Source organism: Ochotona princeps, chromosome 15, assembly GCF_030435755.1.
Source record: "Ochotona princeps isolate mOchPri1 chromosome 15, mOchPri1.hap1, whole genome shotgun sequence".
NCBI classification, from domain to species: Eukaryota; Metazoa; Chordata; class Mammalia; order Lagomorpha; family Ochotonidae; genus Ochotona; species Ochotona princeps.
In genome coordinates this window covers 16,559,209-16,579,785 of record NC_080846.1, presented here as the reverse complement: position 1 = coordinate 16,579,785, position 20,577 = coordinate 16,559,209, and the positions used below count along the sequence as shown (strand labels likewise).

At 47.6% G+C, this 20,577-nt stretch overlaps 2 protein-coding genes across 5 annotated transcripts in view; one reads left to right on the top strand and one right to left on the bottom strand.

Moving 5' to 3' along the window:
- Positions 1-3,532, bottom strand: part of RBMS2 (RNA binding motif single stranded interacting protein 2) — a 74,225-nt gene extending 70,693 nt beyond the window's left edge. The window contains exon 1 of the mRNA XM_058673420.1: positions 3,334-3,532. The gene's annotated coding sequence lies outside the window, so the exon portion shown is untranslated. The remainder of the gene's footprint in view (positions 1-3,333) is intronic.
- A 2,698-nt stretch (positions 3,533-6,230) lies between these two features.
- GLS2 (glutaminase 2) lies at positions 6,231-20,570 on the top strand. Of its 4 annotated transcripts, XM_058673415.1 has the most exons (19): positions 6,231-6,635; positions 6,788-6,884; positions 12,315-12,414; positions 12,797-12,918; positions 13,531-13,660; positions 14,155-14,234; positions 14,321-14,484; positions 14,693-14,751; positions 16,044-16,076; positions 16,341-16,399; positions 16,878-16,944; positions 17,088-17,138; positions 17,343-17,519; positions 18,410-18,541; positions 18,666-18,758; positions 18,908-18,969; positions 19,389-19,465; positions 19,683-19,746; positions 19,862-20,570. In XM_058673415.1, exons 1-19 carry the CDS (start codon positions 6,590-6,592, stop codon positions 20,016-20,018), a joined length of 1,770 nt encoding a protein of 589 aa, XP_058529398.1. In that variant the 5' UTR covers positions 6,231-6,589; the 3' UTR covers positions 20,019-20,570. The 4 variants fall into 4 exon arrangements, with proteins under 4 accessions (XP_058529398.1, XP_004589734.1, XP_058529399.1 ...); XM_004589677.2 differs by lacking the exon at positions 6,788-6,884; XM_058673417.1 differs by lacking the exons at positions 6,231-6,635; positions 6,788-6,884 and adding an exon at positions 8,185-8,269.
- Positions 20,571-20,577: the final 7 nt, after the last annotated feature.

Genomic DNA, 20,577 nt, shown 5'->3' with positions numbered 1-20,577 from the left:
TACCATAAAGTTAGCCCTCAATGTTAGCTTTGACAAATCAGCATAACTACTATTGTAACATGTAAACATTGTCTAATTTTGGATATTGACCTTTTATCTAGCAATCTTACTGAATACTATTTTTAAAAGAAAAAAAAAGGTTATTAGGCCTGGCTCAGTAGTCTAGTGGCTAAAGTCCTCACCTTGGTATTCACTGGGATCCCATATGGGTGTCGGTTCCCAACCTGGCTGCTCCACTTCCCATTCAGCTCCCTGCTTGTGGCCTTGGAAAGCAGTTGGAAGAGGGTCCAAAGCCTTAGGACCCTGCACCCATGTGGGAGACCTACTTTGGAGACCTGGTTCCTGACTTTGGATTAGCTCAGCTCCAGCTATTGTGGCTACGTGAGGAGTGAACCATTGGATGAAGGATCTTTCTGTCTCTCCTTCTCTCTGTGAAACTGACTTTCCAATAAAATAAATATTTTTTAAAAGGGTTATTTATTGATTTTTAAAGATTTACTTATATTGGGAAGGCAGATCATATCTACGAAGGGAAGGAAAGAAAAAGATTCATCCCCAAGTGGCCACAATGGCCAGAGCTGAGCTAATCCAAAGCCAGGTTTTTCCAGGTTTTCCACGCAGATACAGGGTCCCAAGGCTGCGGGCCATCTTCTACTGCTTTTCCAGGCCACAAACAGGGAGCCAAAAGGGAAGTGGATCAGCTGAGACACAAACCAGTGCCCATATAGGATCTTGGCTCTTTCAAGGTAAGGATTTAGCCATTGAGGCATTGTGCCATGCCTTATTTATTTTTATTCGGAAGGCAGATTTACAGAGAGAAGAGACAGAGAAAAATTTTCCATCTGCTTGTTCACTCCTCAAATAGTCACCAAGGCCAGAGTTGAGCTGGTCCGAAGCAAGAGCTTCTTCCACGTATTCCACATGGGTGAAGGTGGGCCATCCTCCACTACTTTCCCAGGCCATAAACAGGGAGCTGGATTGAAAACGAGCAACTAGAACATGAACTAGCACTGATATGGGATACTGCACTTGAAGGTGGAAGACTAGCCTGTTGAGCCACAGTTCTAGCGCCACTGAACATTCTTAATAACCTTAACAGTTTACCTATAGATATGTTTGAATTTTTCTTACACATTTTTAAGCAAACTGGGATCATTAAATATATTTTTCCTCATTTGTTGATATGACAAATAAGCCATTTTTAATATTAAGCTATTCTAAAATTTTTGAGATTAACACTACTTGATTAAGCAAATATATAGATTAATATTTAAGACTTTTGCATGTACATATTTATATACACTTGGCCTATAACTTACTTTTCTTCTGCTGTCCTTGTCCGGTTTTGATTTTAAAGTTTACATTAGCTTCACTAAACAAACTATTAACTTTTCCCTTTTTTTTCCCATTGCTTAGAACAAAATGCGTAAGATAGGAATTATCTGATCTTTCAAGGTTTCACAGTACTTCCACATAAAACTATCAACACAGGCCTGTAGTAGTAGCCCAGTGGCTAAATCCTGGCCTCGCATGCACTGGGATCCCAAATGGGCACTGGTTCATGTCCTGGCTGCCCCACTTCCCATCTAGCTCCCTGCTTGTGGTCTGGGATAGCAGTAGAGGACAGACCAAAGCCTTGGAACCCTGTACCAGTGTGAGAGACTGGGAGGAGTTTCCCAGCTCCTGGCTTCGGACTGGCTCAGCTCAGACTATTACGGCCACTTGGGGAGTGAACCAGCAGGTGGAGAATCTTTCTCTCTCCTTCTCTCTGCAAATCTGACTTTCCAATAAAAATAAATATTTTTAAAAACTATCAATACATTTTTTTGGTAAATGTCTAAACCATAATGGTGAGGACACTGCTGTGCAAGTTAAGCCACTACTTGCAACACCAACTTGCCATATCAGAGTGCAGGTTTGAGTCCTAACTACTACATTTTTGATCTGAAGTCCTGATAACATGTCTAGAAAGCAAAACACGGCTCAAGTACTTGGGAGGCCCACACATTGTTCCTGGATCTTGACTCTGCCCCAGTTCCAGCTGTTCACTACAGCCATTTGAGGAGTGAGCTTGGAAACGGAAGATTTCTATCTCCTCCTTTCATTTTACCTTTCAAATAAACAAATTTTAAAAAAATGTTTAGGGCTTGGTGTGATGGCTCAATTGCTAAATCCTCACCTTGCAAGCGGCAGCATCCCATATGGCTACCAGTTTGTGTCCCAGCTGCTCCACTTAGCATTCACTTATGGCCTGGGAAATCAGTAGAGGACCGCCCAAAATCTTGGTATCATACACTTTGGATTGACTCAGCTCTAGCCATTGCAGTCATTTGGGGAGTAAACTAGCGGATGGAGGGTTTGTCTCTCTGTCTCTTCTCTCCATAAATCTGATCTGCCCTTACAATAAAAAAAAAAAATCTTAAAAAAAAAAAGTTTACGGGGGTCTGGCACAGTGGCCTAGTGGTTAAATCCTCATCTTGCATGTGGCGGGATCTCATATGGGTGCTGGTTTGCATCCTGGTTGCTCCACTTCTCGTCCAGCTCCCTGCTTGTGGCACTTGGGCATGATCTCCTTCTGTTGGCCTCTCCTCAAAGCCCACAAGGCCAGGACTAGGCTAGGCCAAGGCTGAGAATCTGGAACTCAAACCAGGTCTCCCACATGGGTGGAAGGAACCCAATTACTTGAGCCATCACTCCTGCTTCCTGTGGCTTGTATGTGGGTACCTGGATGTGGGATGTAGGTGTCTTAACCACTAGGCTGAACACCTGCTCCCTCTTTGTTTCCTATATGGCTGATGTTTATGGGCCAAAACTTGGTTTCGGAATTGTGAAATCAAACAGGATTTAGAAAAGAACACTGGAATAGATAACATACATTTAAACTCACATGAAATTTTATTTGTTCCATGAACACCTAGTATCAGGTTAACCAACAGCCCCACTTACACTTTACTGGTATGCACATTCTCACACGTACTCTCCACTGCACTCAGATGCAGGGTCCCTCAATTCTTATTCGCACAGTCTGTACCCACAGAGCCCTCTTTCTCAAACACCTCTCATCCTTGAAGAGCTGGTTGCTGGTTACTGAGGGTCTGAGTCCCAGTTTTGCTCCTGATTCTAGCATCCTGCTAATGTCCACCCTGGAAGGCGGTGGTGATAGTTTGAGCAGCTGGATGCCTGGCACCCGCAGAGAAGACCTGCAGAGAGTTCTGGGATCCTGGCTTTGGCCTGTTAGAACCAACAGAGGACAGGTCTCTGTTCATCTATCTTTCTGCTTTCAAATAAATTAGAATTGGCTTTTGTCACCCAACATTTCTTGAGGCCTCATACCTGTCTTATTTCGGCTGCCCTCATCCTGGACAGGTTAGCTGTTTCTTCTTTATGATTTCTTCAACATATTCCTACATTACAACATCTTTCATAAAGAATTCATTGGCTTTCTCTCTTCTTCCAACAATCAGAAAAAAGTTTGTTAATGTATTTACATAGTCTTCAAATTTCTGGATTCCTCAGCACTAGGCTTGTTACACTGTAGGAAAACAAAGTATATATTAAATGAATGGAAGCTGATTTATGCCAGAGCTCAAATACATATATATATATATGCTTATATTTTACAAAAATGTAAAACTAAGGCAGGAAGGAGTTTGTACCCATGAGCAAAGATTAATGAAAAAAAAAAAACATGGGTCTTTTGACTAATTATCATTCCAGTTCTTTATAGAACAGATGACCTCTAAATCACGAGAAACATTCTCTGAACACAAACTTCAAGTTTCCAGTTTTGCCCCCACAGCGGATTTAACTTTTCTCATTTAAGGATTCAAAATCATTAATGCCACCCTTTCCCACCCACTGCCCCCTGAACTCTGGCACAGCCAGGGACTGATCTGAAAACCAATAACAGACATGTGGAAGGTTTTCTCTGACAGATGAAAACCCTCACTTCCAACAATCCGCGTCACAGTTGGCTAATACTATAACACGGATTCAACTAGATGAGTCCTTTTCAAAACAACAACAAAAAGGACCTGATGCTAAGTTTAAGCCACCGGGATGATGAATTTGTTCTTAAATTTCTGACACTTTACACAGTGCTATCAGTCTTGCAAGCCATCCTCATGTAAAAGCAGCAATATTGTCGTGGAGGCTGAATCAGTCCAAGGGTCAAAGTGCAGCTGGGACTTGTTCTCTACACAAAAAAGAACCTTCTATCTTCTATAGGATATGTTTTCCTCACTGCCCAACCAGCTCCTGTTAGCAGGAGCATGCAGAGTAAAAAGGAGGAAATTAGTGTGGATTGTTAACTAAAGCGAATCTAAAGAAGGATAGGAAATTTAAAAGAAAATAACTTCTGAGGAATATTTTAAAACTCCTTAACATACGGAATTTTTCTCCCAAAGAGACTCAAAAAGCTTCAGAGAGATGAAAATACTCCTATGAAAAGCAAAGATTAAAGGAGCCCATGAAACACAGAGGACTGAATTCATGCGAAGACCCAACTTCTGCCTTTGGGATAAAGTCACCCATGAGGCAGCCAGCTTGATCCCTGAATTAGAGAGTGGCCCACGGATGGAACACATAGGGAACAACTGGGAAGGGAAAAACAAACAGAGACAAAGAAAGGTCATACCTGCAGGTTTCAAACCAAATAAACCCTCCGCCCCTAATCAGCATACAGCTGTCTCGCCACAGAACACACACCAGAGGATGGTTTTGACACTCAATTTTCCCACGGTTATCCTTGTGGTTAAAAAAAAAAAAAAGAAAGTAAACTGGGTATTTTTGTGACCCAACCGGAGCTACCTCAAAAGCCAGTTACGGCTTCTAACTAAAAATATTTCAGGGAAGGACTCATTCCTCCCATGGTAGTTGAATTTTCTGGAATGGAGAGAGAATCTTACAGTCAGTCTCGGGCACTGGGTTCTCTCACGCCATTAGTTCTGATTTCTGTGTCTGGGTTGCCTCATCTTTAAGATGTCACTACTGACACCTGCTTTGTAGGTAGCTCTTGAGTGCTGTGGCCTGTATCTTGATGGCTGGCCTGCAGTCAGTCCACATTAAATACAGAGGCTGGTACATGGGCGGAATTCTAAAGCTGAAGGGCTTCTGAGGGCGCAGTGGCTCAATTGGTTAATTCCCTGTCTACAAGAGTCAGCATTCTACATGGCCTTTTGTTTGTGTCCCATTCAGCTCCCTGCTTGTGACCTGGAAAAGCAGTCAAGGATGACCCAAAGCTTGCTTGAGAGACCCAAAGGAAGTTCCTGGCTCCTGGCTTTGGATCAGCTCAGCTCTTGCTGAGCACCCACTGTTGAGCCATTTTGGATGGGACACCTTTCTGTCTCTCCTTCTCTATGTAAATCTGACTTTCCAACAAAAATAAATAATCTTTAAAAAAAAAAAAGGTGAAAGGTCGCCCACTTTTGCAAAGCACAAAACACTTGCGAAACCCCTTCCTGTGCTTAGCTTCGTGGCCTTCAGCGCACCCCCTCCTTCCTGCTGGTGACGAAAACCTGGCTTTATTCAACGCTTTTGCGCCTAGCTGCTAAGGTTTTTAGGTCTTCATATTACAGATAAGAAAAATCAACCCTACACAAACACCTAATAAACTCTAGAGGCAGAACTAGAACACAGGGTCCCTAATCACTGGGGGTGACCTTTCGCCACCCTCTGACTCCCTAGGGCCTTCCTGGCTATCGCTGTCGGGCTCCTTAGAGGGTGTCTCTGACTCCTCACTCACCATCCGGCCTCCCCAGGGCGTCGGTGGCCAGAATACACCTGGCCTCCAGGCCGCACCACAGGACTGCCTAACTGAAGGCGGGTTGTGGCCTTCAAATGTCGATGGTCACTAAATGACTTGTGAACAGGGAGCACAAGGCAGGGGTCTCTCAAGGCAGCACCTGCCTCTCTGTCCAAGAATTCCATCGCTGTACCTGCGCTGGGCGCCTTCGTAAAACGCTGCGGGCCCATCGGTCCTCAGCCTCGTCTTTCCCGCCCTCCGCGCCTAGCACGTTCTGCCCTCTTCAGGCGCCGGCGCGCGGAAGAATCCACAGGACTGTGCACGCTTCCCACCGCTTCGTTCTCATTGGGTAGCCTCATCTTTTCCCCGCCCTTAAGGGCTTGACTTCATCAATGATTGGGCCTAGGGGTTGTCCATCCTAACCCCACCGGCTTTCAGACACGGGACCCCCACGCCCTTATTCGCCCTTATTCTCGGTGCATCCCGAGGGCTAAGTGGAGTGCACCTGCACCTGGCTGCGGCTCATAGGGACTGGCTCCTCCTCCTGCTCCGACCCCACCCACAGGGCCCTTCTTCCCCATCTGCCCGGCCGGTACTCCATCCCAGACCTCTCGCACCTTTGCCTCTCCGGCGCCTCCTCCTCCCCTTGCTCCCGCCCGCGGCTCAGACCGTTTGGGGCTCTCGGGCAGAATCAGCGGCACACTAGGGGCATGCGCTCCATGAGGGCTCTGCAGAGAACGCTGAGCAAAGCCGGCAGTAGGTGCCGGCGGGGAGGCTGGGGTCACCTAAGCCGGAGCCCTCTCCTTGGTGGGGGCATCCGGCACCACTTCAGTGAGGCCGCGGCGCATGGCAGGGAGCCGCCGCACAGCTGCCAGCTGCAACGCCAGGATCAGTAAGGCTCGCGGGGTTAGGGGCAAGGGGACAGGCTCGCTCCCACTCTCACTGTCGTTTCTGGCTAACTCCCAAGTCCTCTTCCCCAGGAGTACATCTCTGCTCCCAACCCACCTCTCCTGGCTCAGTAGCCTGCGATGCCTTTCCCTTTAGATTTGGGGCTTTGGGTCCTCCGCGCTCGGGCCGTTAATTGCCGTGCGCCTGGGAGGGCTTTTGGGCAGGTCGGTCCTCGGGATGATGCCTGTCCAAGGTGCGTAATTCAACTGGGGGCGCAGCGGGTTTGGAGGGTGGCGTGATTCGCATGTCTAAGAGTGGAGCCGTGTGCGTGCCCACCTGCCTACACCCTTGTTCGCCTCTCGGAGCCTCGGACGCACGAGCACGTGTGTGTGTGTGTGTGTGTATGAGTGGGTCTGGAACATCTCCTACCTCGGGTCCTAGCCGTAGTTGGGTCTGTGTGTCCTTTGCAGTTGTGATGGGTGATGCTGGTGCGCAGGTGCATGCATGTGTATCCTGGGGGTGCACAGATCTGCAGAATAAGGGTGGTTTTACAACTCGGTTGTGGATGGGGAGAGCATTTCTAATGCTGAGATGCAGATTCCCTAGATCAGAGCCTGTCAGAACGGTTGTGTGTACGGCTTGAGCAACTTGATGTAAACGGTTCCCTTGCCCTAGGCGCTGAAGCCTCCCTCTCCTCCACCCCCCAGAAACCCTCCCCCTCACCCCTGACGCAGATATCACTGAGCATGAAATGCAACCCTCTCCAGAGGGCCAGCTAGTCACTGTAGGAGGAGCCCCTGCCCTGTGGTACAGGAACAGGAAGTGGGCCATCTGCCCTGTCAATGACATACACCTGATGACGCACACAAACACATGCACACTCTAATCAGGATGACCCAAATGACACGTGTCACCATCCTTGGAGTCCCTGTCCTGAATGGTAACAGGCCAATAGATAACATACTGTATTAGGCATCCTTACTATGCGGTAATTTTCCCATCATCCTCTTCCCTTCTCCCCCCTTCTACTGTAGGTCCCAAATCACCAAGGGAGAGGGCGTTGGAGGAGAGCTAGGACTTACCCTTTTCCCGTTCCCAACCGTCTAAGGTGGAGCTAGATGTAGCCCGCAGTTGTATCTCGTTCCCCTCACTTTTCATCCAGGGGAACAGGGAATAGAATGTCTTCAGGAGAATTGAACAAAACAGCAACCTATATTCACAGTCTTCTGTACCCCGTCTTTTCCGTTAACAGATTTTACTGTCATTGAATTTATGTGTGTGTCACATTGACATTTTTAATAGTTTTGCCATTTTAACAAACGTGAGGTATCACGTTTAAAAACAATCTTCCTTCAGGGAGATGGGTCAGTCTTCTCTGTTTATTGCTTCCTAAATACTGGGTGCCTGAATAAGCCAACACATGTTTTTCTAAATTAAATAGTATCATACTGTTTATACTGTGTTACCAAGTACTTCTTTTAGTTAACATCCCATCTTAGAGCTAATTACATCTTAATGTAGCATTCCCATTCCCTAGCTGCTGCTTTTGTTCTGCAGAATAGTCAATTATATGAATATGTCATCATTTACCAGTTCCCTGCTGATGCACAGTTTGTTTCCAGTCTTACTAAGGATGCAGTGAGTAATTATGTGACTTTGTGAGGTGCGCAAGTATACCTGCAGAATAAATTGCTGATACTCTAATCGTTGATGCAGAGGGTTTTGAAGGGTCTTAATCTCAACTAGCTGTCATATTTGGAAATGAGCAGATAAAACAGCTCCTCTGAATCTGTTATATTTATAAAATGGCTCCTAAAAACCAGAAACTCCCTGACGTGGTATCCTAGTGGCTAAAGTCCTTGCCTTCAATGTGCCGGGATCCCATACGGCTGCCAGTTCTAATCTCGGTGGCCCCACTTTCCATCCAGCTCCCCATCCAGCTCCCTGCTTGTCGGTTGGGAAAGCTGTCGGGGACGGCCCAAAGCCTTGGGACCCTGAACCTGCGTGGGAGACCCTGAGGTACTGGATCCTGGCTTCAGATAGGCACAGCTCCAGCCGTTGTGATTACTTGGGGAGTAAATCATCAGACAGAAGATCTTCCTCTCTGTCTCTGCTCTTCTCTGTATATCTGACTTTGCAAAATAAGTAAATAAATCTTTTTTAAAAAGACCAGAAACTCCAGTACCTAGAACTGTAGGTGTTATGAACCCATGGGAGACAGACCTTCCCAGCAATCCAATCCGCTAACTTACTGTAGACCTGCTGTGTACTGGGAACTCTGTTAAGTGCTAGGAAGACAAAAACCTAACAGTAAAGCAGAGAGAGTCCTCTGACACCAAGATGGCTTAAGCAAAGTTTGGAGGATTGGGGAAACCTTTATAGGATAGGTGACATTTGGCAGGGACCATGAAAGATGGGCAGGACTGTGCTAGATGAAGAAAAGGATTGCATAGTCTACGGCCATACCACCCTGAACGCGCCCGATCTCGTCTGATCTCGGAAGCTAAACAGGGTCGGGCCTGTTTATTACTTGAATGGGAGAAAAGGATTGCATATAGAAGTGACAGTGTCAGCCAAGGCCAGGAAGCCTTTTGGGGAACAATTTGCAATCTGTTATAACTGGAGTGTGGGGGCAAAGAGGGGAATAGGAAAGCTGGGTTTTAAAGAGCTTTAGGGGTCAGTGTTGTGGCACAGCAAACTAAGCTGCAACTTGGACTTACATCCTTATCAGAGTACCAGTTCCTGTGTCAAGTGCCAGTTCGAGTCCTAGCTACTCTATTTCCAAACCAGCTTTCTGATAATGTGTCTAGGAAAGCAGCAGATGATGACTCAAATGTTTGCACCCTAGCACCCGTGTGGGAGACCCAGAAGGAGTCCTGGGCTCCTGGTTTTGGCCTGACCCAGCCCTAGCTGTTGTGGGCATTTTGAAAACAAGCCAAAACAAAGGGAAGATCTGTCTTTCTTCCTGTCTCTCTGACTTTCAAATAAGCAAGTCTCTTTTTAAAAAAAAAAAAAAAAAAAAAAAAAAAAAAAAAAGATTAAAGTCTTTATTTGAAAGGCAGAGTTTGACAGAAAGAGAAGGGGAAATGAGTATCTTCCATCCTCTGGTTTACTCCCCAAGTGGCCACAATAGCCAGAGCTGTTCCAGGGTGAAGCCAGGAGTTTGGAGCTTTTTCTAGTTTTCCATATGGATGCAGGAACCCAAGTACATGCACCGTCCTCTGCTGCTTTCCCAGGTGCATTAGCAGGGAGCTGGATTGGAAGTGGAGCAGCCAGAATTCAAACAGAGCCCTTATGGGATTCTGGCGCTGCAGGCAGCAGCTTAATTTGTTATGCCACAGCACAGGTTCCTCCGATAAATAATTATTTAAAAAGTAAAAAGATGGAAAGAAAGGAAATTCAGAGGTGAAAATTAAAAACAAATGTGGGCCTAGTGCAGTAGTCTAGTGTTAAAGCCCTTACCTTGCACACCCCTGGATCCCACATGAGTGTCAGTTTGTATCCTGGGTGCTCCACTTCCCATTATGCTCCCTGCCTGTGGCCTGGGAAAGCAGTTGAGGATGGCCCAATTGTGTCAAAGACCTGGAGGAGGCTCCTACCTCCCGACTTTGGATCAAATCAGCTCCCAGCCATTGTGGCCGCTTGGGGAGTGAACCAGCACATGCATGATCTTCCTCTCTCTCTCTCTCTCCTTCTCTCTGTATATCTGCCTTACGAAGAAAAATAAATAAATCTTTAAAAAAAAAAAAGGGGGGGCAGCACAGTGGCATAGCAGCTGAAGTCCTCACGTTGAACGCACCAGGATCCCATATGGGTGCTGGTTCAAATCCCGGCAGCTCCACTTCCCAGGGAGACCTGGAGGAAGTTCCTTGCTCCTAGATTCTGATAGGCTCAGCACCAGCCCTTGCAGTCACTTGGGGAGTGAATCATCAGACAGAAGATCTTCCTCTCTGTCTCTCCTCCTCTCTGAATATCTGACTTTGCAATAAAAATAAATAAATCTTTAAAGAAGAAGATGAAGAAATGCCTATGCCAAGAAAGAAGAACTTCAATGGCTGAAATGGCCAGGGCTCTGCGGGGCTGAAGCCAGAGACAGGAAATTCAATACAGGACTCCCAAGTGGATGTCAGAAACCCAATTATTTGAGCCATCACTACTGTCCCATGCATTGGCAGGGAGGTAAAATCAAGTATCAGAACTGGGACATGAACAAAAGCATCCTACCTATTTTCTTTCTTTTTTTTTTTTAAAGATTCATTTATTTTTATTGCAAAGTCAGATATACAAAGAAGAGGAGAGAGAGAAAGCAAGATCATCTGTCTGATGATTCATTCCCCAAGTAACCGCAATGGCAGGAGCTGAGCCAATCCGAAGCCAGGAGCCTGGAACTTCTTCCAGGTCTCCCACGTAGGTACAGGATCCCAAGGCCTTGGTTCATTCTCAAGTGCTTTCTCAGGCCACAAGCAGAGAACTGGATGGGAAGCAGGACTGCCGGGATTAGAACTCGTGCCCATATGGGATCCTGGTGCGTTCAACGTGAGGACTTTAGCTACTAGGTCATCGCACCGGTACCCCTACATGTTTTCTTAACCACAAGGCTAAATGTCCACCCTAACCAATGTTTGTGGAATTTTTTCCTTAAGATTTAATTTATTAGAAAAATTTTTAAATATTATTTGAAAGTCACAGAAAGAAGTAGAAAAGAAAGACATCTTCCATCTGCTAGTTCATTCCTCAAAAGGCTACAACAGCTAGGACTGGGCCAGGCTGGAGCCAAGACCCTGGAACTCTTGTTTCCTATGTGGGTACCCAAACTCTCAGACCATCTTCTACTGCCTTCTCAGGCCATTAGCAAATAGCTGGATCAGAAGTGGAACAGCAGGGACTCTGAATGGACATGCCAGTGCTACAGGCAGGAGTTTAACACACATACTGCACCACCAGCCTCTAATGACAGTTTCCACATAAATAAATTACATTTGAATTTTGAAAGATAGATTGAAAGGCAAACAAATATAATCAGTGTTAGGTAGCAGGCAACAAAGAACTGATGATAAAGAAGCATGGTATGCTACGCATCTGCTTTGTGTCCATTTTTTGCAGAATTATCTTAGCTAAATCTGGCATCACCCTTGTGAAACAGACATTCTTCCCTTACTTTACAGAGAAGGAAGCAGTTCAGTTATATTATGTGACCTACCCACGACCATATGCTATTAAGCAATAAACTCAGGTTCTTTCCACTAGACCATGCTGGCTTAAGGAAGGGGAGACTAGAGGAGCGTGGGTTTGAGCGTGGTCGATTCACCTGGTGTCATTAACCGACTGACCATGGGTGTAAGGTGTGGAACTATCAAAATGATCCTGTATTTCCAGTGTGGCACCCAGGTAGGTAATGATGCTGTTATCCTAGGCAGGTGAGGTGACTCAGATTTGGACATTTGAGTTTTCAGTGCCTATGGGAGATCTAGATGTGGTGGTATCTAGAAGGATGCTAAAATAATGGTCTGGATATTAGGAATGAGACAGATGTGAAAGGTGGAAATATTGGGAGAAATCAGACAGTTCAGGGAGCAGGCACAGCCTGAGGACATCTGCTGACCGACAAGCTCATGTTCAAGGAGATGGAGCAGGGAGCAGTTCTGAGGCTCCTGCCCTCCTCCCCCATCTGTGGCCCAAACAGTGATGCATCCGAGAGTGGCATGCTGTCCCGCCTGGGTGATCTGCTCTTCTACACCATTGCCGAGGGACAGGAACGAATCCCTGTCCACAAGTTCACTACTGTAAGTTGACCTTTACTTGTTCAGACCCCTCATTCCTTAAGATATCTGCAAAGTGGGAAGAAAAGGGTAGGACATGCCCAGGGCCGGGAAGGGGTGGCTGTGTGAGTACGGAGAGTACAGAGAGGTGATGGCAAATGCCTAGGCAGATGAGTGGATCCCCTCTCTGTTGCAGGATCACAATATTTAAAAACCCTGTGGCATGAGAAGTGGCAGGAAACTTCCTCCAAGCTGCTGTATCCCCTCCTCCCTTAGTCTCCCCTAACCTGTTGGTTCCACCCTTTTTAGTCGTAGGGGTTGAGCTGATTATGCATTGGGACAGATTATGAGGATTAGAGGAGCATTCCCTGAGCCCACCTTACAGGGCCTCTTCTTTTCTCTGAAGGCACTGAAGGCCACTGGATTGCAGACATCAGATCCCCGACTCCGGGACTGCATGAGCCAGATGCGCCGGATGGTCCGGGAGTCCAGCAGTGGTGGCCTCTTGGATCGAGATCTCTTCCAAAAGTGAGAGACCAAGAAATAGTAGTTGTGACCCACTCTCACAGCTATTCTGTGGACACAGACATCCCAAGCTAGAAGGGCTCTTTGGGGTCATATACCTCAAACCTTCATGTTATTATTTATTATATAACACATGAATGTTCTTTATAGACGTTCTACCAATACAGAAATATGTAGTCCTCCCTTTCCCTCACTTCCCCATCCCAGGCCCTTTCTCCAGAGTAAACGTTGTTAATACTAGCAGGTATCTTCTGGATAAAACACTATGAATTTACAGACATAGATGAATATGTGTAAATATATCTATATGACTTAGGATGTTTAAGATACGACAGTAATAGACTATGTGTTGTTCTGTTTTTTGATTATTTTGGTCCTAAGACATCACGTCTTGGGCTATCTTCCCATGTTATTAGAAGCTCACATTTCAGAAGTGAGGAAAGTAAAACCTTAGGAAGACAAGGTGACATGCCAAAAGTCACATGGCTGTTTGTCCCAAACCTGATGACTACTCACGAGCTTCTTTGTTCCCCACTTCCATGGCTCCAGAGTGAGTCCCAGCTGCATCTCTCTTTCTCTCCCCGGTTCCCTAATCTAATCGTGTCTGGGATCCAGGTGTGTGAGCAGCAACATTGTGCTCCTGACCCAGGCATTCCGAAAGAAGTTTGTCATTCCTGATTTTGAGGAGTTCACGGACCATGTGGATCGTATCTTTGAGGATGCCAAAGCGCTCACTGGAGGCAAAGTGAGGGCCAGGGGACTAAGGGAGGGGAAGGGGCTCTGGGCCAGGTACCCCCTTTCTTCTTAGAGATTTCCTGGGGCTGGCATTTCAGTGAAGGAGAGATGAGAGGCATAGCTCCATGGGTTCCTGTACACATGATTCCTAGAGCAGGTGAGGGAACCCTAGGATTTGATGGAGATAATTAGCATAGCCTGTAGAGCCTTCCGAGAAACTTTTAGGGTAACAGTGTAAGAACCAACGTGAGGTTGAGCCCCAAATTCTCTCTTTTTAATATTCCATGAGCTTTACTGCCATCTGTAGGACTTGGGTCACAGAAAGATAGAACCCTCTAGGACTGAAGGCATGGTTGTTTCTGAGAGCACCAGGCAGGCAAGAGAGCCCTATGACCTGCAGGAGACAGAATTCTAGCTTTTATTTAGGAGGTTCTCCTGACCAGGAATCTCAGTTCCATGTCTTTTCTGCACTGCCATCTGTCTTCCTTCCCCCCCCATGCCCAGGTGGCAGCCTACATCCCTCAGCTGGCCAAGTCAAATCCAGACCTGTGGGGTGTTTCCCTGTGCACCGTGGACGGTCAGCGGTGAGATGCTGGGTGAGCAGAAGGGGAGGCAGGGCACAGCTGCTATAACAAAGGCCAACCCTTTGATAGTGCCTGTCTGCTTTCAGGCACTCTGTGGGCCACACAAAGATCCCCTTCTGCCTGCAGTCCTGTGTGAAGCCCCTCACCTACGCCATCGCCATCAGCACTCTGGGCACCGACTATGTGCACAAATTTGTGGGCAAGGAGCCCAGTGGCCTGCGCTACAACAAGCTCTCCCTCAATGAGGAAGGTGAGCACCACTGAGGGCTCAGACCAAACTCATGGCCTCCCTTCTGCTCACCAGCCTTGATTGTTGTTTCTCTATTCTTCCTAATTAACCATGTCATTCCTTCCTCCTCAGCAAATTCATCTTTCTTGTCTAACCTCCAGGGTGAGCAGGCTGTAAAGGAGGCTTTGTTGAGTGGCTGATAGGCTCTGGGTGGTTTGTGTTTCTCCAGGAATCCCCCACAACCCCATGGTCAATGCTGGTGCCATTGTCGTCAGTTCCCTGATCAAGGTCAGTGCCACACCTACCCTTCTGAATGGTTTGCTTCCCTAGGTCCCCTTATCTGTTCAGCTCTCTAGGAACACCCTTGGGACCCTGATTCTTTTCAGGACCCCTAGGAGACATAGGGAAGCACAGCAGGGTTCCACATGTGTTGTGTTAATAAAAGGGAATGCCTCACCTCTCCCCCACCCTAGCCCTTGGGGAAGTGAGCAGGTCCTGACCCCTGCCTAGGGCCATGGGCCAAATGCCAGAGACAGGGGGAGGACAGAACTATTGGGCGCTGATTGGCTCTTTCTGGGTAAAGGAAGGGTGAATGGCCAGGCCAGGGCAGTTATGCACGTCACCTGGAACTGTGAGATGGCCTTGAGCAAGGGTGTCAGGCTGGCCCATCAGCTGTAGGTCTCCCAGGGCTTGAGCAAGAACCCCGGGGGCAGCATGGGCAGCAACACTCTGGAGCCAATCAGAGCCCCTCCTGGGGAAGGTGGTGTTAAGAACCCTGCCCTTAGGGAATCAAGGTGCCAGAGTTCCTGTGGTGTTGACACATACAGGGAACAATGCATCTGGACCATCTCTCACCTCATTCTGTGATACATTCTGTGATTACACTATCTGCACCTGCCTCATCCTGGCACCTGCCTCATCCCTTATCCCATCCCCACTTAAACAGGCCCTACCAGACTTGATTCTCAGCTAAAATCTTCAGCTTTATTTCAGTTATCAGTGAAAGTATTATATGCAGGCATCATCATCCCATTTCTGCCCCACATCCAGCCTTGAGGATGAGTACTAGAGTCAGGGAAAGGACAGAGTAAGGCTCAAACTAAATGCTTGATTTCTTAGTATTACTTATTTGAAAGGCAAGAGACTGATAGAGGTTGGCCATCTTCTGACTACTCCCCTAAATGCCTACAATAACCAGGGCCAGGCCAGGCTTAACCAAATCCAGGACTCTCCCACAGGTAGCAATGACTTGAACCAGGGTCTGCCGCCTACCAGGCTATGCACTAGGAAGCTGGAATCAGAAGTGCAGCTGGGACTTGCACCCAGGCACTCCGACAGGAAATGTGATCATCCCAGCTTGGCGTCTTAGCTGTTAGCCCAAAGGCCTGGCCTGGTTTGGTTTCTAAGATCAGTAGATACAGACATGGAGGCAAAAAGGACTTGGTTCTGTCTTCCAGGAGGTCACTATAATATGCAGCACACTCCCAGTAGACTAGTCTAACACTTCACCCCCAGGTCATCCTCACCTTGCCTCTGTCATCCTCCTAGGCTTCAATACTGACAGCTCTCTTTCCCCACAGATGGACTGTAACAAGGCGGAAAAGTTTGACTTTGTAAGTTCCCTTGCTTCTTGTCTCTATGGCATGCATTCCTCTCCAGCTCAGTATTTGGCTCTCACCTCACCAACACGTGCACCTACCCATACTTAAAAACCTGATCTCAGAAGGTGCAGGAATCTGCTGGCCTCAGAGAGCAAAGTCTCCTGATGTCCCTGCCCTGTTGGGCAAAGCTGGGAGGAGGGCCTCGTCAGGGATGGGTTTAATAGGGAAAGGGAATCCCTGGGCAAGTAATACCTCACATGCCCCCTTCTTTTCCAGGTGTTGCAGTATCTAAACAAAATGGCTGGGAATGAATTCATGGGTTTCAGCAATGCCACGTAAGAGAGGCCCTGTCCAGGTTGGCTGCACACGCTTGTGGTAGGGGATGTGGGGCAAGAGGATTTTGGGAGCAAGAGATTTCAGTGGAAATCTGGCTGTCTTCCTTTCTCTCAGCCCCTTCACTGACCTTTGTTCACTTAGTGGAATAATTTGTTCCTTACTTATGTATGGTAAGTGAGGCAGTATAATGATCTGTGCCTAAGCCCTCAGTGGCCAAGATTTCAAAAAGCTGCAAACAAGCTTTTGTAAACCCAACATCTAGGCTACATTGAGGTGAGGGTAGCGGTGTTTTTCTCATTTGCCATTTTACATGCTGGGTGTTGACTTGAGGTCAGGAGTGTCCTCTACTTCTAATATTGCCAGCAGAAGGCACAAAGAGAATAAGTTGACACCTGTCTCAGGGACAGAGATGTCTCCCCTTCTCCCCAAACCCACGCTGCCACCAACTTCATGCACTCAATTAGGTCTCTGCTTCAGGTTTCAGTCAGAGAAGGAGACGGGGGACCGGAATTATGCCATCGGCTATTATCTCAAGGAGAAAAAGGTAACTGGGACCGGCTGGTAGCAAATAGTCCCACGACTCCCGTTGCTGGTGGAGGGTGTTCAGAACCGGGAACCTGGGCTGAGCCCCTGCCAGTGTGAGGGGCTGAAGAGAAAGAAAGGCTGTCTTCCTTCTGCTTCTTGCAGTGCTTTCCTAAGGGGGTGGATATGATGGCCGCCCTTGACCTCTACTTCCAGGTAAGCACATGCTGCTGAGGGCCAAAGAAGCAGGACAGATTGCCTGTCCTCCTTAATCCACCCACAAGAGGGATGTTCTTTCTAGTGGTTCTGCTGGCCTTCAGATACACGTGGGGAACCTGATGAATGAGCTAGATGCCAAGAGCATTGGGGGTCCTGGGTGTGGGTCCATACCACACTCCCACCTCTCCCTTCTCTTCACAGTTGTGCTCCGTGGAGGTCACTTGTGAATCCGGTAGTGTCATGGCGGCCACTCTGGCCAATGGTGGGATCTGCCCCATTACTGGCGAGAGTGTGCTGAGTGCTGAAGCAGTGCGCAACACCCTCAGCCTGATGCATTCCTGCGGCATGTATGACTTCTCGGGCCAGTTTGCCTTCCACGTGAGTGTCTCTGGCCTTCCCACACATCTCTGCCAGAGCCGTGCCCAGAAGAGAGGATACTGGGTCTCTGAAAACAGAAATGGAAGCTTGGTCTTGCCCTTGGGAGAGTGTGGAACACATCACATTCCTCAGACACACAAACACTGGGATGTCTGGGCTTCTGACCCACTCTGGATTGCACATCCTGTGACAGCCTCTTCCGTCCAGGCCTCAGTTATGTGTCCCTTTAAAGAAGGGCTTTTCTCCCCCACCCTATCCTCCTTTTAGGAAATATTCAGTCAATCGGAAGGCAGAGTTAGAGAGCAAACTTCCATCTACTGATTAATTCCCCAAATGGGCACACAATGGCTGGGGCTGAGCCAAGCTGAAGTTAGGAGCCTTAGATTCCATCTGGATCTCCCCCGTGGTGCAGGAGTCCAAGGACCTGGGAAGCTGGGTCAGAAGTGGAGCAGCTGGAACTCAAACCAATGCCCACATAGGACGCTGGCACTGCAGGTGCCATAACACTAGCTCTAATAGTGGCTTTTTTTACTGTCCTCTCAGGCGGGCCCTGCTCCACCTGAGTTCCCAGTTCCTGCCATTTTGGTTTGCAGTGTCTGTCAAAGTTATTTTTGTTTATTGATTTCCCTGTGTATTGCTTCTCTCCCACCATCAGAACATAAATGGCAGTTCTTATGTAGCATCAAGCAACATGCTATTAGTATCATAAATAATTCCTAACAGAAATGATGAATTGAGGAAGTGAAGGGAGAGGCAGGAGTAGGAAAGGAAATAATTAACAAGCCAGAAGTTGAGGCCTAGTGTCTTGCCCAGTCACTTGGGAATGCTAACTAGTGTTATCTTCCCAGATATGGGGCATATCATATCTCAGTTTCAACTCCATTTGTCAGGTGGGATTGCCAGCCAAATCAGCTGTGTCGGGCGCCATCCTCCTGGTGGTACCCAATGTCATGGGAATGATGTGTCTGTCACCTCCCTTGGACAAGCTCGGGAACAGCCACAGAGGCATCAACTTCTGCCAGGTAAACTGCCGCTTGGCACATGGAACTAAATTAATCAAGCAGTGTACACAGGAGCTACTGAAGCAAAGTCTTAGGATTACTGTGTAGGGTCTAAGTAAACAATAGTCTTGGTTTCCAATTCTAGAAGCTGGTGTCCCTCTTCAACTTCCACAACTATGACAACCTGAGGCACTGTGCCCGGAAGCTGGATCCACGGCGTGAAGGGGGAGAGGTTCGGGTAAGGAACAGCCCAAGGGACTGTTAAAAAGAGAACATCCCACAAACCTCCAGCAATGCCCTTGGGCAGGCCTTCGTGAGGAGGGAGGTCACAGGGTGAGTGAGCTCCAAGCCAGAATTAATGTCCAGTGGGTATGACTTATGTTCCAGAACAAGACTGTGGTGAACCTCTTATTTGCTGCCTCTAGTGGAGATGTGTCAGCTCTGCGAAGGTAATTCTCCAGTGACCAAATATACACCAAGAAAATCTGGGTCTCAGGTCTTCTGAGATAAAATGAACATAGATTACATTTACTTAATGTATATTTTATAAGTGTCTGCTTGTCATATAATAAGCACTTGATTAATGATAGCCACTTCAGATACTAACTTGGTGTTGGGAACAGTGGGGGGAAGTAGGAACCATGCTGGAAATGGCTGACATCAACAAATGAGAACTGGACAGTTTGGAAACACTGTTGTGACAGTAAATCTCTTCCGGGTATAGAGGACAGATTATACAGAGTCTCCCAGATCTTGCCATAAATTGTTTTGCTTTTTCTGGGACCTATGCATCTGACCCACTCCACAAAAAACAACTAGTGATTCTGGATTGACCTGGGTAACTCCAGCTGCTTCCTACACCCCTCAGGTTTGCCTTGTCAGCCATGAACATGGAGCAGAAAGACTATGACTCACGCACAGCTCTGCACGTGGCTGCAGCTGAAGGTACCTGAAGGGCTCAAAGGGAGACACACATCCTAAACCCTTTCTGGATGTGTGGCCTCTACCAGCTGGGACAGCCACTCAGTTGGTCCTGATGCCTGCTGGGCAGCCACTCACACTGGGTGCTCCACAGAGAAACCTGGGCGAGGCTCTTCCCCCTCCCAGCTGAGGGGCTGCACCCAAGGGCTAAGCAGCTCTACCCTTGTGCTTGTATTCTTAGGACACACTGAAGTGGTTAAGTTCCTGATCGAGGCTTGCAAAGTGAATCCCTTTGTCAAGGACAGGTGAGTAGGACTGGGCTGACAAGAAGCCGGAGAGGATGGGTGCCAATCCACTACTGCCCGGTACAAACAGCTACCAGGCCTCTCCTGGTCTGACTGTTATCACTGTTCCTCCCAGGTGGGGCAACATTCCCCTGGACGATGCTGTGCAGTTCAACCACCTGGAGGTGGTCAAGCTGCTTCAAGATTATCAGGACTCCTACATGCTCTCTGAAACCCAGGCTGAGGCCGCAGCTGAGGCTCTATCCAAAGAAAACTTGGAGAGTATGGTGTGATGCCCAGGTCATGGACCATCCCCGTTTCACAAAAACCTGATGAGCTGGCTACACACTTAACCTATAACCACCCAAAAATGCTATGGAGAGCTACAGTGCTTCGGCAACATCAGAGAGTTCACTTGGTCAGAGTGCAGTGCTTTCTGTGAGCATCACAAAGCCCCATTCCGCTTTGCAGATGAGGACAGAAAACAGTCTCAGTGGACACCTGTCTTAGATCTATCCATAGTGACAGGGGTTTCTTTAAGGCACAGCCTGATGGCAGAGCACATTTGGCACCCTCAAATCCATCCCAGACCTCCACTCAGGTCCCCTCTTCCTCAAGAAACTGTCATGCAAGAGACGCCAGTGGAGGGCTCCAGTTACCATGTGCATGTACTCATGAACAGAATAAGAGAGTAAGACAAAGGGAGGGCCTGTGTGCCTGACTTTAGTAGCCCGGACACAGCTGCCCCGCCCCCATCAGGACATGCTGCTGCTACTGTTGACAGCAATTTTATAGACAGAGAAAGTATTTTGTGCTCAAATAAACTTTAATTACACAAACTATAATTTTGGG